The 14,326-nt window shown below is 56.7% G+C and overlaps 1 protein-coding gene across 4 annotated transcripts in view; it reads right to left on the reverse strand.

Annotated features, from left to right (window-relative positions):
- COL5A3 (collagen type V alpha 3 chain) overlaps nt 1–14,326 on the reverse strand; it is a 36,477-nt gene that overhangs the window by 1,867 nt on the left and 20,284 nt on the right. For 3 of the 4 annotated variants that reach the window (XM_025863236.2, XM_073887769.1, XM_073887768.1), the window contains 33 exons: nt 13,987–14,031; nt 13,698–13,751; nt 13,530–13,574; nt 13,127–13,180; nt 12,974–13,027; nt 12,829–12,882; nt 12,601–12,708; nt 12,316–12,405; nt 12,012–12,065; nt 11,113–11,220; nt 10,900–11,007; nt 10,760–10,813; nt 10,255–10,308; nt 9,563–9,670; nt 9,435–9,488; nt 9,175–9,228; nt 9,007–9,060; nt 8,818–8,871; nt 8,160–8,267; nt 7,473–7,526; nt 7,258–7,311; nt 6,896–6,949; nt 6,682–6,735; nt 6,401–6,508; nt 6,176–6,229; nt 5,496–5,549; nt 5,200–5,307; nt 4,871–4,924; nt 4,756–4,791; nt 4,205–4,258; nt 3,386–3,602; nt 3,192–3,304; nt 1,583–1,651 (listed from right to left, as the gene is read on the reverse strand). In XM_025863236.2, coding sequence (XP_025719021.1) covers nt 1,583–1,651; nt 3,192–3,304; nt 3,386–3,602; nt 4,205–4,258; nt 4,756–4,791; nt 4,871–4,924; nt 5,200–5,307; nt 5,496–5,549; nt 6,176–6,229; nt 6,401–6,508; nt 6,682–6,735; nt 6,896–6,949; nt 7,258–7,311; nt 7,473–7,526; nt 8,160–8,267; nt 8,818–8,871; nt 9,007–9,060; nt 9,175–9,228; nt 9,435–9,488; nt 9,563–9,670; nt 10,255–10,308; nt 10,760–10,813; nt 10,900–11,007; nt 11,113–11,220; nt 12,012–12,065; nt 12,316–12,405; nt 12,601–12,708; nt 12,829–12,882; nt 12,974–13,027; nt 13,127–13,180; nt 13,530–13,574; nt 13,698–13,751; nt 13,987–14,031 — 2,397 coding nt within the window. Of the gene's footprint in view, nt 1–1,582; nt 1,652–3,191; nt 3,305–3,385; nt 3,603–4,204; nt 4,259–4,755; nt 4,792–4,870; nt 4,925–5,199; nt 5,308–5,495; nt 5,550–6,175; nt 6,230–6,400; nt 6,509–6,681; nt 6,736–6,895; nt 6,950–7,257; nt 7,312–7,472; nt 7,527–8,159; nt 8,268–8,817; nt 8,872–9,006; nt 9,061–9,174; nt 9,229–9,434; nt 9,489–9,562; nt 9,671–10,254; nt 10,309–10,759; nt 10,814–10,899; nt 11,008–11,112; nt 11,221–12,011; nt 12,066–12,315; nt 12,406–12,600; nt 12,709–12,828; nt 12,883–12,973; nt 13,028–13,126; nt 13,181–13,529; nt 13,575–13,697; nt 13,752–13,986; nt 14,032–14,326 lie in introns of those variants that run through there. The other variant, XM_073887770.1, reaches the window with a different exon arrangement.

The raw sequence follows: 14,326 nt of genomic DNA on the forward strand, positions 1-14,326 counted from the left end.
CCCTAGGCACACGTGGCTGCTGAGCACTTGAAATGCACCCAATGAGGTGGAAACTGCTTCAAATGTTAGTTAATCGTTTGATTTAAAATCATTTAATTATTTTGTTTTACTTTATTTAATTCATAACTAATAATTGAGCCTCAGTCCAGTTATCAGAAAACTTAGGTGTGGAACAACTTGAGTATATGCGAATCTACCTTTTCAACTGCAGATTTTATGAAATCTAAGTATGGATCAAGAACTTCCAATGAAATTTAGTACCCAAATTACAATGCGCTATAAATGTAAAATATGCATCAGACTCTGCAGAACTCGGAGGGAAGAAATTTAAAATGCCTCAGTAACCTTTATATTGCTATGACACTCTTTTAGATGCACTGGGTCAAATAAAATATATTATTAACATATCATGGGCTTGAGATAACTGCCTGGGTAATACATCCCTTCTGGCTTCCTTTTCTTCTCTGTTTCATTTCCACGTTCCCCGACTGATATTTTCCACAATCACCTCCCAGATAAAGTACTTGCAACCGAGTCTTTGTCAAAGGGTCTGTTTTGGGGGAACCCAAACCAAGATACCCCCACACTATATTATAACTTTGTTTCTTTGGTTATTGTCTGCCTGTTTCCTTGGTTATGTTCCTGGTGGAGTATCAGCTTCATGAAGTCAGGAGCTGGGTTTTATTTGCTGCTACCTTTCTGGTGCTTAGCATATACATGTGTGTTACATAAACAAATCCCAAATTGAACCCAAGTTCCCCCCACCCATCAAGGCTGTTCCTCTTCTCATTTACGTATCTCAGAATCCCCCCAGGCACCAGCCCACCAACACTCTCCTCCCCGCCCTCCATCTCAGCAATGACTAGGTCCTATTGACTTCCTTCCTAGATGTTCCATGCCATGCCCTCCCCCCCTCCCCCCCGCATAGCACCAGCTCCAGCCTGGACTACCTCTTCATTCTCTTGGACCAACATACCTCTTCACTCTCTTGGACCAATATACCAGTCTCCTCCACCCCATCCTCACCAGTCCCAGAGGCACTTTTCTAACAGAGAGATTAGATTTGGGTCCTTCCCTCACTTAAACACATTCCATGGCTCCCCACTGCTCACAGGTCTTTCTGGGGGAGGTAGGCCTAGCCCTCACCTACCTACCCCCACCTCCTTTCTTACCACACTCCCCTTCACACTTTCTAGATCAGAGCAAGTGGCTTTCTCCTGAAATTCACCAGACCCTCTTTTAACTCTGGGCCTTCGTGTACGCTGTTCCCTCTACCTGTGACACTTTTCCTTGTCCTCCCTAATTTGCTGACCCAGCTCATTGTCCAGGCCTCAGCTGATCTGTGACTGCTACCAGGAAGCCTCTGGCACTTCCAGCACTGCCTCTGGATTTCCACCATACCCTGCGCCTCCTCCATCACACATCTGATGCTGCCCCCGCCCCCAATCTGCCACCTCCACCGAGCCTGCAATCACCATGAAGGCAGGGTTGAGTCTTCCCTCTTCCTTTCACCCCTCAGAGCCCCGGCACCAGTTCCCACCAGTTTTCATACTATCCCCCACCTTGGCCTCCAGCAACTCACCTTCTTCCCTCGACGGAATGTGCTATACCAGTTTCCCGGCTTTTCCCTGGACCAGGAGGCCATTTTTACCTGGGGATGGGAGGATGTAGTCAGCGTAGAAGATGCCCTGGGTGCCAGCGAGGTCTTTCCTGCATTTACCTCCCCACACCGAAAGTTGCAGCCTGTATAGCCAGGACTCTTGGGCTGTTCTCTGGCCACGGAAGTGAGCTTGGCTGGTGCGCCAGGCAGCCCAAGGGACTGGGGGTCCCTGCCCTCTGAGGCAGCCCTCAACTAATGACTGATAAGAGTTGGTGGATAAACGCCTGGCTCCCTCTCCCGCCGGCGTCCTGGAAGTCCCCCAGTAGAACTGAGCCGTTAGTGCCCAATGGTGACATTTTAATCTGCATTGGCCGCCTCCCCCAGCCCCTCTCACTTCCCTCCTCTGCTCTCCTGGTGCCTCCTGAGATCTCCTCCTAAATCAATGACCTGCCCTCAAATCCTTGTCTCAGGGTCTGTGTCTGGGGAACCCAACCCTGGATCATTCCTCAGTCCCGTCCCCAGCACCTCTGGGCAGGACAAAGGTGAACTGGTGAGAGCAGCTCAGGCTTCAGGTACCAGCAACCGTTTAGAGGTCAAGTCCTACACGACTTGGGAGTCTAGGCTTATCTAAATTCCCATGGGGGTGGGGGGCTTGAGCTCCTACTAAACCAGGGCTCTGAACAGTCAAAAATAACAAAAAGCAGTAAGAAGGCCATCAGCGTGCATTTCTGCAGGCTCTGTGCTGGCTACAGGTCTTAGCGGCCGTAGAGAGCACAGCACAAGTCCATGTTTTATCAGCGTTCCTGACACGTGCATCAGCACCTCAACTGTATAACCATCCTGAGGCAGATACTGTCTCGATCCCCATTTTACAGATAAAAAAACTGAGATGCCATCTGTATCCCAACCCAGGGTTCTAGAGCTGGTGCTGCTCGCCCGGGGCCCTATGCTGCTGAGCCTGGTGTTTGGTGTGGGAGGCTGAGGCTCAGGGCTCCCTGCGAGAGAACCCCAGTGTTCCTGGGAAACCACGTGGTCTCACCTCCCAACCCACAGCCTGGAGGGGAATGAGTCCGTGGGCCTATGATATAGCAGGTCAAGAGGTGGTGGTTAAGGGCTGGGTCTCTGGAGCCAGCCTGCCTTGGGGTAATCCCATCACTTCTCTGGGCCTTAGCTTCTCTCTCTGGGGATGATGGCACCTGCACCCCACACCAGGTGGCCAGACTCAGTGCTAATGCAGCCAAGTGCTTAGAACAGCCTGGCACACATACACCCTATTTAAAGATTTGCCACCATTTCCACTTTCTTTACTAGATGTTTTTGGTCTGTCTTTCCTCATAGAAGGTAAGCTCCATAAAAGCAGAGTTTTGTTTTGTTTTGTTTTTGATTCTCTGCTGTAGTCCCAGCCCTTCACAGGACTTGGCATACAGTAGGTGCTCAATAAGTGTTGCCTGAAGGAAGGGTAAGGTCCCAGACAAAGCCTGGTATGTGCGTTGGGTAGGGAGGGGAGGCAGGGGATATAGCCTTTGGTGATGGGGAGCTTTGGGATGGTTTCCGGAGCCCCATTTCTTCCCCACCTCCTCCAGGCACTCACCATCTCAAACTTCTTGTCGGGATAGAGGCAGGTCTCTCCTCCTGCCGTGAAGTTGCAGAAAACCCTGAGCGAGTCCCTCGCACAGCCCTGGTTGGGGTCAATCCAGTATTCCCCTGCCGCAGAGCCAGGTGGGTGAGTGAGCAGGGGCGGCACCCCACAGGCTTCCTCCCCACCCAGCCAGGGAGGGACCTCACCATCAGGCAGGTGTGGGTGGTTGCGGTGCAGCTCACTGCACACAAGGCCCGGGCGTTCAGCTGTGCCCGGAGGGCGCCGCATCTGCTCCAGCTCAAAGCCCAGCGAAGTGAGTGAGGCCAGCACCTCCTCCAGGCCGCCCTCCGGGGCCTCTACCGCCCCTGGGCCTGGGAGAGAGCGCCGGCGCCGGAGCAGCCCATGCAGCTCAGCTGGGGAACCCTGAGCAGGGGTGGGGATGGAGGGGAGGAGAACAGAGACACAGGAGAGAGACAAGCCAAGATGAGAGAGACATGGGAGGTAAAGAGACACGGGGGTGGGGAACGGTAAGAAAGGGGAGGGGGAGATACACAAGGGGGGGGGAGATGGAGAGGCAGACAGAGACAGAGACAGACACACACAGGAGGGAGAGACGAAAGACCCAGAGATGGGGAAAAGCCGAAGTAATAACACAGCGAAGGGGAGATCCACAGGTGAGGCAAGGGAAGCAGAGAGAGAGAGCATGCACAGAAGAGAGAGAGAAACACAGACAAAACAGGGGAACAAGTATTTGGAAGAGACAGCAAAAGGCCAGGAGAGATGAAGAGATGGAGAGAGACAGAGAGAGAGAGAGATGGGGGGGGAGACAGAGCCAAGCAAGATGAGACCCAGTCAGAGCCCCCATGGGTGTCCCCCTAAACCCCCAACACAGCCCAGACACTCCTTCAGCTTTCAAGGTACCTCCTCCCCACCTGCAGGCCCTGAACACCTGCTGTGTGCCCCACCCACTTCTGGGCACTGGGGGACCCAGTGGGACACTCCAACATACTCCCTGGGGAACTTACCGGGGGGCCGGGGGGTCCCGGGGGGCCAGTATCGCCACGGGGACCAAAGGATCCCTGTAGGGAGAAGTGACTTGGGCGTGAACTCTGTCTGTGGAGACCCGTTCCTGCCAACACACACACACGCTCACACACACACACTCTCACACACACACACTCTCACACACACTCTCACACATACACACTCTCACACACACACATACACACTCACACACAGCACTGGGCGAAGGACATGCACAGTTTAGCACCAAGTATAAAATGCACATTTTCTTTTCATAGTTTAACATCTCTGAAATTAACATCTTAACATCTTTGGCAAATCATAGTCTCCTTGTCAAAACTGCTTTCGTTCATAGTAGTTTCTAAAATAATGGCGCATCTTACAATTGATGGCATCTTAGATTTGATAAAATACAATGGTAGGTGTTGAATAAATATCCATTGAACGCATGATTGACTGAAAAACGAACAAATGCAAAGGCACTGAGGGTGTGGTGAAGTTGAAGGGGGCGGGAAGCCGGGATGTGGGAGCCCAAGGGACAGCGTATACTCACCGGGGACCCCTTGGAGCCTTTCTGTCCCAGAGGACCCTGTGGGGTAGAGACAGAAGGGCTGGAGTCCCAGCTGGCCCACCACAGTAACCCCACCCCACAAACCCCTCTTACTCACCACCACGCCTGGGGGCCCAGGGTGGCCCAGAGAGCCGATGGGACCGGGGGGACCCTGAAGAAAGGACATCAAGGTCATCATTGATGGAGTTCACCCCTATGATCCAGGCACATCCCCCAGACAAGCCTCTAGTCCCCTCAAAAGAACAAGCCACAGACACAGCCTCCAACGTGCAAATCCCAGATAGAGTCCCCCATTTTCCCCAGACACAACCCCCATCATTCTAGACCCAGGCTTCCCAAACGTGCAGTCTCCAAATAAGCCCCAGTTCTGCCTCCCCACCCACCCCTTCCTCTGAACACATTCTCCCCACTTGGGATAGAACTCACAGGTTCTCCCTGGGGTCCAGGGGGGCCCTGCACGCCTGGCAACCCCTGATCCCCTTTCTCACCAGCTTCCCCAGGGGGGCCGATAAGGCCAATTAATCCAATGTGGCCCTGGAAGACAAGAGAGGTACATATGGGGAGAGAAATATGGTTGGGGGGATGCTGGTGGACTTTTCTTCTAGAGCCTTGGGGTAATGAGTGTGGGAGCAGAGGAGACCCCAACCCGCCAGCCCTCTGGCCCAGGAGGGAGGTAAAGGTGGAGGAGATGGGGCAAGAACAGTGGAAGGATGTACCCTTACCTTTTCCCCCTTGAGGCCAGCATCCCCCTTCAATCCTGGAAGGCCAGAGGGCCCCTGGAAGGAGGGTGAGGCTCAGTTAGTGAGTCTCAAACATGAAATCTCAAGGTTCATGTGGGTGATCAAGGGATAGTCAAAGAGGAAATTACCCAGATTTCAAGTGGGAACTACCAGGGATGGGGTCATGGGGATGGTCAGGAGAGAGGAGGAATGACAAGGGATAACGAAGGGGTTGGAGCATGGCCGGTATGGATGGTCAGTGGTCAGGATCAGTGTGGGGGGTCAGGGTAGACTAGCAAGATAGATGGTCAGTTTGGCCTATCAAGATGGAGCGTCACTGTGGTCAGTACGAACCACCAAGACGGAGGCTCAGTGTAGACGATCAGGGTAGACCATCAAGATGGAGGGTCAGCGTGGTCGGTCAGGGCAGACCATCAAGACGGAGGGTCAGCGTGGTCGGTCAGGGCAGACCATCAAGATGGAGGGTCAGCGTGGTCGGTCAGGGTAGACCATCAAGATAAGTGGTCAGAATAGATGGTTAGTATAGATGGTCGGGGTAGACTGAGGATGGATAGTCAGTGAGGGGTCAGCCTGCACTACCAGCACCCACAGTCACTGGACGGTCTCTGGACACCCAGTGTGGTTCTCAGTGCCAGGACATCCGGGACAAAGAAGTCTCTTACCAGGGGTCCAGGAGGGCCCATCTGCCCAGGAGGTCCCAGGAGGCCTGGTTCACCCTAGGATGAAGCAGAACACGGGGATGCTGCCCTCGGCCAGAACTCAGTGTGGATGCCCCCACACCCCGGCCAGGGTCAGCTGCTCCAGATTGGGATGAAAAAGTATAGGATAAGAGAATACAGAGAGGGCCTGTTCCCACCCCACCCCATCCCTGTTCTCGCCCCACTCACCACGGGGCCGGGGATCCCTCGAAGACCCTCAGGCCCCACACGTCCAGGGGGCCCTCGAGCCCCCACTGGGCCTGTCATCCCTGGGGGTCCATCAGGACCTGGCTCCCCCTGATAGACCAGGGCAAGGGAAGAGGAGAAAGAGTCAGAGGGAAACTTTCTCCTGACCTCCAAGTCAACAACCATCAGGGAGGAGGAGGGTACTGGGACACCCATTCTGATGGTCCAAAAAAATATCGGTCAAGTGTCAGCACAGGGACCCTTCCCTGGGTGGGGGTACTCACCCTGGCCCCTTTCTCCCCTTCTCTGCCTTCTCGACCCATGCGGCCTGAAGGACCCTGAGGAGGGAAAGAGTACGTGGCGGGGGGAGCTTTGGGGGTAAAGGGGGCCTGTGGAGGTGATAGGGGTCTGTGGGGATTAGGGGGGCCTGTGGAGGTGATAGGGGTCTGTGGGGATGGGGGGGGGCAAGGATGGAGCCAGGAGGCAGGTCTCACTCACCCTCTTGCCAGGAGGCCCAGGGGGGCCAGGTTCCCCAGAAGCCCCAGGTGGACCCTACGGATATATAACAGCACCAGGAGAGTATTAGCTCATGTTGGTCGAGCATGACTATATTTCAAGATGCCTCTGATCCAGATAGCCTTCCCCAGACATCATGCCAACACCAGCCATCTCCCACCTCTTCCTTGAAGCCGCTCACATTCATGGTGAAGGCTCAGAGAGGCGAAGCAAGTGCATCTACAGGGGTCCTGGGCACCTCATCCACCTACTTCCTCTGACTCCCCCGGTTCACCCCGGTTCACCCACTCACCCACCCCAATGCCCCTCTCTACCAGCACCACACCCTCTGCTCCCCTACTCACCGGTCCGCCAACATCACCAGGGTCTCCCTTCTCTCCTGGGGAGCCATCGATACCCTGTGGGGGGGGGGGCAGGGATCATGGAGGCACTTAAGAATTTGGGGGGGAAACGTGAAGGTTACTTGCCCCACTGACCTTGCACAAGTCTGTGGAGGGTGGGGAGATGGGAAAAGAATTAGGAATATGTGGGGGCTTGTAGGGGGGCGCCTCACACCCACCGAAACTCCAGGGTCTCCGGGGGGTCCTAGATCTCCTGGGAGCCCAGTGGGGCCCTGGAAGACAGAACGAGGAATAATCACCTCTCTGAATTATCGGGCATTCATTCATTTATTTGACAAATGAACTGCCCCCAAGCACAGCTTGGACTGCTGAGGATATGCTAGTGAACAAAACACAAAATCCCCGCCCTGGGAGAGTGAACATTCCAGAGTCTAACGTGCCCAGGTGCTGAGCTAAGCCCATGACATGCATCACTTCACTTTGTGCTCCAGGCAACTCCCAGCTCAGGACTCACAGATAGGACTGACCCTCAGAAAAGGGGTCAGATCCAACTTGAGGTTCCATAGATCCTGAAGCTCCTCACTGCCCTCCCACCCCACCCCAAGCCCCACTGCGATGGTGGGAGGGCCTCAACCACCACCCTAAGGCCAAATCCCACATCAGCCCCAACTCCGGGCATCAATCTCAACAGTTCCAACACTTTCAGAATCTTTCCGTGTGGGAGCAAGTTGCACCCCATACAGGAACATATAACCATCCATTCGTTCAGTATTCAGCCACATTCTGGGTTGCTCGGGGAATCAGCACATTGGAGGAGGAACCCCCTCAATAGAAGTTAGGGAGCAGGTTCAAGTGGACGCAAGTGCCCCTCCCCGATCTCTGCCTCCACCTCTCCCGGGACTCACCACGTTCCCTTTGGCTCCATCCTCTCCAGGGGGGCCTTTCTTGCCTGGGGGTCCAGCAGCCCCAGATGGGCCTGAGTCCCCCTTTTCACCAATTTCTCCCTTGGGCCCCTTTGCAGAAACAGAGGTCAGAGGTCAGAATAGCCTGGACTCTTTAAAGGTCAATGGTTAGCATCCCTGGACTCAGGAATCTGGGTGGTCTGGGACTTTCCTGGGGCCAGGGGTCAGAGGAGCTAGACCCTCTGTCCAAGGGTCAGAGGTCAAAGGTTATCTAGGATTTATCAGAGTCAGGGGCCAGGATGGTCCAGTTGCTCAGAGATCATGACCAAGGCTGGTCTAGCCCACATGCCACACTGGAGTGAATTAGGAAAGGGGATCCCTCTGGGAAGTTCATCCCCCACTCCGGGTTCATGGCTTGGATCTGAGCCCCTACCTGCACCCCCAGCCCCACACCCTCCTGCAGGTGTACAACCTGAAGAACTCTATGTAGCAGCCCTATCTGAGACCTTCCAGGGCTCTGTCATCAAGATAACTATGGGTATCCCATAGGTCCTGGGTCAGTGGCTGACTCAGGCCTGCCCAGAGGTCAGGGTGCCCCCAGATGCCCAGGGGTCAGGGGTTCCCTGAGATGGGTGCAGGGGTATAGGACACAGTCACTCACAGGGATGCCTGGGGTCCCTGGGGGTCCTGGGTCTCCAGCCTCCCCTGGCTCACCCTGCAGGAGGCAAAGTCAGGGTAGGGAGAGGTCTGATAATGAAGCACAGGGAGGAGCTCCCCAGAACAGCCACCCCCAGGCAGGACTGGCTGTGCCTCCCCCACCCTAGGCAGCCCCCTGCCCCCTTTCTCTCACCTTCTCGCCCACAGCGCCCGGCTGACCAACTCCCCCAGGCAGCCCTGGAGGGCCCTGGAGAGACAGCAAGAGGTAGAAGTGGGACTGTGGGATCCCAACAGCCCATTTTTGGGAAATGGAGGGCCCCACCTCTCAGGCCTCCTGCCCCATCCCCCACCGAGTCCTCACCTCTGATCCACTGGGGCCGTGGGGACCCCTAGGCCCTGGAGCTCCGTGGGGACCCTGTGGGACAGTCAGCATAGCATCCGTGACCTCAGGACTCCCCAAAGGCACCACTAAGCACAGACACCAGCCTTAATGTTGGTGACTGGCATCACCTTAAAATGACAATGTGCCCTGTGACACCGCCCCCCCCCCAGAACCGATGTAATGGCCACCACCCCTCTGCTACCCTCTTCCCCCTCCCACCTTCCCCAGGTTGTCCATACCATGGACCCTACGTCTCCGACCTCCCCTTTCTCTCCAGGAGGACCTGGCAACCCCTGTGGAAAAAAGAAGAAAGATTGGAACACAGAATGCAAGGAAAGAGGCTACACCCCCAGACGCAGACACCCACCTGCAGGCCAGGGGGGCCAATCAGCCCCACGAAGCCTCTCACTCCGTCATCTCCTTTCTGCCCAAAGAGGCCTGGCGGTCCCCGGCGTCCCTGAGCCCCATCTGCTCCCTGGGAGAAGGACAGAAGCCGGGCACAGGTAGGGTCTGGGTCAAGGGTTGGAGATAGGCCCAGGGTCAAAGTGAGGACTGAGCGGAGCAGGCTAAGGGTCAGAGTTTGGGAATTAAGTCAAGGGCTGAGTCAAAGTTTTCACATGGGTATTGGGTGGTGAGACGGGCATCGGGTGGTGAGTTGAGGTCAAGGTCATGATGGGGCTGAGACGGAATTTAGGGTTGAGTTTCAGGTTGGGGCCAAGGTCAGATTCAAAGTTTGAGTTCAGGTTTGGGGTCAGCATTGGAGGGTGGGTCAGAGTTGGGGTTAAGGGTAGGATGGGGTCAAGGTTCAGATTTGAAGATAAAAGTTTGAGTTGGGATTGAGGTTAAGGTCATGGGTCGGGTTAAGACTGGGACTGCGAGGGCCTTCAGGATTCAGGTTGAGATTGGGATTGGGCCGGATTCTGGGGGGAGCTCCTGCTGGATGTCAGCATGGAGGGGCAGATCAGGGTTGGGGTTGAGTTTGGGTCTGGGTCATGGAGGAGAACCCTGTGCCTTCCTATCTGGGATCCAGGGGAGGGTCACAAAGCAAGGAACACTCACCGGGGAGCCTGGGTGTCCCACAGGACCCCGTACTCCTGTTGGTCCAGGTGGGCCCTGGTGGAGGGAACACAGCCAAAAAAAAACAGCTCAAGTTCAAGATTAGGAGGGCACTCAAGATGACAATCACTGCCTCCCACTCCACCCACCAGGAAGCAACACGTGCTTCTTGCACAACCCTGCGTTCCTAGCTGTCAACTGACAGGATCAGACACAGACATCATCCTGAGCTTGGCCCAACAGGACTTTTGCCCAGAGGTCCCTCCAGGGACCGAGCTGGCTCACAGACGCTGTGCACCGTGGCTGAAGCCCTAGGGGGGAAGCTGGGGATGCGATGCCTCAGAGCCACGCAGAGTCACAGACAGAATGACGCCACCAAGGAAAGCGAGAGGAGGGGGTCCACCCCAGCACCCTCCCCATTGTCTCGGGGCCCCAGCTACCCACCCCACCCCTCACACCCCTCTGCCTCCTCCCAGGACCACCTCCCTCCCTGGGGCCCCACACTCACCGCATCCCCTCTGTCGCCTTTGATCCCTTTGTTCCCAGGGGGGCCCACGTCCCCCTGCAGAGGAAACGGGATGAGGGAGGACCAACTGGGACTGTCCGGACCCTGAGACCCCGAGGCCCGCCCTCTCCATGAACGCTCACCTTGTCCCCATCCTCGCCAGACGGCCCAACAGATCCAGGGGGTCCGGGGAGCCCCAGGGGCCCTGGGATCCCGTCTCTGCCTGTGGGTCCAGGGGGGCCACGTTCTCCCTGATGGGGGAGTGGAAGTGGGGATGTCAGGGGCCAGAGAAGAGGGAAGGTCCTGGTATGTGGGATCCTGAGGATGCTTGAGGAATGCAGTGGGCAGGCACTCACCGGGGACCCCTTCTCGCCTGCAGGGCCAACAGGGCCTTGGCCTCCGCTTTGGCCAGGAAGCCCAATGCCTCCTGCTGGGCCCAGTGGCCCCCGCTCCCCAGGGGAGCCCTGAAAACAGGGGTAAAGGGTCAGGAAAAATAGCAAAGTAGTTCTCACTGATAGAGGACTTTCAAGCCGCCAAGAACTGGGTTAAGGAGATACTGGTGTCTTATCGACTCTGTTCCCTTCCCCACAGCGGCCAGAGGGACACCTGAGCCAGGGCACACATGTCCTCCTGCTCACAGCCTTCCACGGCTTCCAGCTCACTCGGGAAATGGGAAATCGTCCTTACACAGGCCCTGCACAACCTGCCCCGTTACCTCCTGCCCTCTCTGCCTCCCACTCACCCCCTTGCTCTCTTCCTTCCAGCCACACAGGCCTCACCATTTCCTCCAACACGCCACGCACACTCCAGCCCCAGGGCCTTTGCGCATGCTATTCCCGCTGCCTGGAACCCTTTTCCCTTGTATCTCTGCATGGCTCTTTCTTCACCTCCCTCAGGTCTCAGCTCAAATGTCACCTTCTCAGGAGGCCTTCCTTGTCCAGCTCATTTCAAGGCTCTCTCCCTACTCCCCCTTTTCTGTGCTATTCATCACCACTGATTCTTTATTTCCCCAACTAGAATACAAGCTCCAGGAGAAAGGAGGTTTTTATATGCTGATGTCTGGCATGCAGTAAGTGTGGGACGGATCATCTCACGGATGGGGCCATGTTACAGGTGAGAAAACCGAGGTCATGGGTGTGACCCAAGCCTGTTTGACACCCAAGATAGTGGACTTAATCATGGCAATGCCCAGCTCCCCAGATGCCCCAAGGCCCTTCCACCCGGCCCCCCACCCAGCAGATGGGGTTACACTTACGTTGGCTCCAACAGGGCCCAGGGGGCCTTTGTCACCCTTTAAACCAATAGGTCCCTGAGGGAGGAGATGATTCAGTCAAGAGACACCCAAGGGTATGCTCTGTCTTCCTTCTGGAGGCTCACGGTTCCCCCCTGCTTCCTGGGCACTGAGGCTCAGGGGTCTATCTCCTCCAGGCCCCTCCTTTACTTTCATGGTTGTCCCCAGGATGCCACCACCATGTCCCTCCCCAGAGCCCCCCCTCCTCTTCCGCTTCACAGCCCAGCCAGGTACATTTGTGGGGGGGGGGCCTCCAAAGGATACTCACTGGGTCCCCAGCGGCTCCTTGGGGGCCGGGGAAGCCCCTGGGTCCAGGTGGTCCTTCCTTCCCAAGGGGTCCCGGTGGTCCCAGGTCCCCCTGTAGGAGTGCAGAGGAGGAAGGTCAGGCTCCAGAGAAGGGGTGTTTCCTCCCAGTCTGTGAATCTGGGCCCCCTCCCCCACGGGGTGGATTCTGTGAATCTGGGCCCCCTCCCCCACGGGGTGGATTCTGAGGCCTGGGGCGGCACGGGGCCACTGGGGAAACTTCGAGACTTCCTAGGGGGCGGGCTCTCACCTTGACACCCTCTCTGCCTTCCAGGCCCGGAAGACCTTGTTCACCGGGAGGTCCAGGAGGGCCTGGGGGGCCCCTCTCACCCCGAGGTCCAGCTCCTCCTGTCTTTCCCTGAAGAGCAAGGAAGTTTATCTCGAATGGAGGTGGTCCAGCACTGGGGGAGGGGCTGTCTGAGATGCGCTTCCCCCCACATATCTCCCAACTGGGAAGACCTGTGGGGTCCGTTCTGACCTGGGGACCCACGACACCAGCTGGTCCAGGTGGGCCCGTCTGACCTTGGAAGCCCTGGGGGAAAAAAATTAAAAGGGGTGTCACACAGGAGGAAGAACTAGAGAGCCTAATGGGGTCAGGGGTCAGAAGTCCAGAGGCCACTCACCAATTCTCCTCTCTGACCAGGGTGCCCAGGACGTCCATCTTTCCCCTGGGGGCCCTGGGGGACAAGGTAGGAGAGAGACGAGGCATGACTAAGGAGTCTCCCCACTCCCTGGCTTCCCTCCAGGCCACCCCCAATTAGGGTGCACTCACTTACAGGGGGACCCTTTGGCCCAGAAAATCCAGGAGGGCCTTGCAGACCTGGGAGGCCCTGAAATGGAACGAGAAACCATGGCCTCATCCCTCTGGCCTGGCCCCCTGAGCCCCACATAAGGACAAGCATACTGAGTGCTTTCTGCCCGCCGGGCACGGGGCCAGATGCGTGACACGCAGTCAGTCATGTCCTGTGTCACTGCAGCCCTTTGCGGTGGGGACGGTGGTATTCCCAGCTCATAGAGGGGGAAAACTAGGCCCAGAGAGGTCGAGTGACTTGCCCAGGGTCACACAGCAGGCAAGCGGCAGAGCTGGGACTTTAGAGGCTGGGTTCCTTCCACCGCATCATAATGCCTCCCTCCCTCCCTCCTGGGTTTGTCTCCCATCTGGACATGACACACGCTCACCTTTTCTCCAGGGATCCCAGCGGCCCCATCCTGGCCCACGTCGCCCTAGGACACAAAGGATAAGATTCAGGCTGCAGGACAAACCCAACTGGGAGGCCTTCCGGAGGGCCTTGGGGAGCCTGGGCCAGGGGGCCTGCGTGGGGGTCTGATCACCTGCCCAGCCCGTACCTTGGGGCCTGGTTGCCCGGTGGCACCAGGCTGCCCCCTCTCTCCGCGGGAGCCCTGAGCAGAAAAGAAGCAAAGATTAGAAGCAAGAGGGTGGGGGAAGCCAGGAGATGAGCCTGAGTCCTCTGGACCCCCTCCCTCTGTGACTCCTCCTTGCCCTACCAGGGACACCGATGTAACCCAAACCCTCTGCCCTGCCCACGTACGACCTCCCCACTGCCTCTCCTCCTGCAGCCCCTCCTTCCAGCCCTGCCCCCCCAGCCCCGGCAGAATGGGGGAGCCATCTTCTTACTGGTGGTCCCCGCTCTCCTTCCAGGCCTGGCTGCCCCGCTTTCCCCTGGAAAATAAATCAGGCGAGGGGGAAGAAGAAGAAAGTTATGATGCAAAGACCTGACGCACACAGATACGTCCAGGCACAGACCCAGAAAGAGCTGCATGTTTATTCACAAGGCTTTCTCTCTCTCTCTCTCTCTCACTGTGCAAAGATCACAGACACCCAGTTACACCTATGATTGCACCTACAGGGTCCAAACACAAGTGTGTTTGCCCAGAAGGACATCCACTTCTCCCAGACTGCATGCCGTAGCAGCACACGTTGGGTGACCTGCAGCCTCAGGTCGACACCCGGAGCT

The sequence above is a fragment of the Callorhinus ursinus genome, unplaced genomic scaffold, assembly GCF_003265705.2.
Source record: "Callorhinus ursinus isolate GAN/ISIS: 27379988/994484 unplaced genomic scaffold, GSC_fseal_2.0 scaffold82, whole genome shotgun sequence".
In the NCBI taxonomy this organism is placed as follows: Eukaryota; Metazoa; Chordata; class Mammalia; order Carnivora; family Otariidae; genus Callorhinus; species Callorhinus ursinus.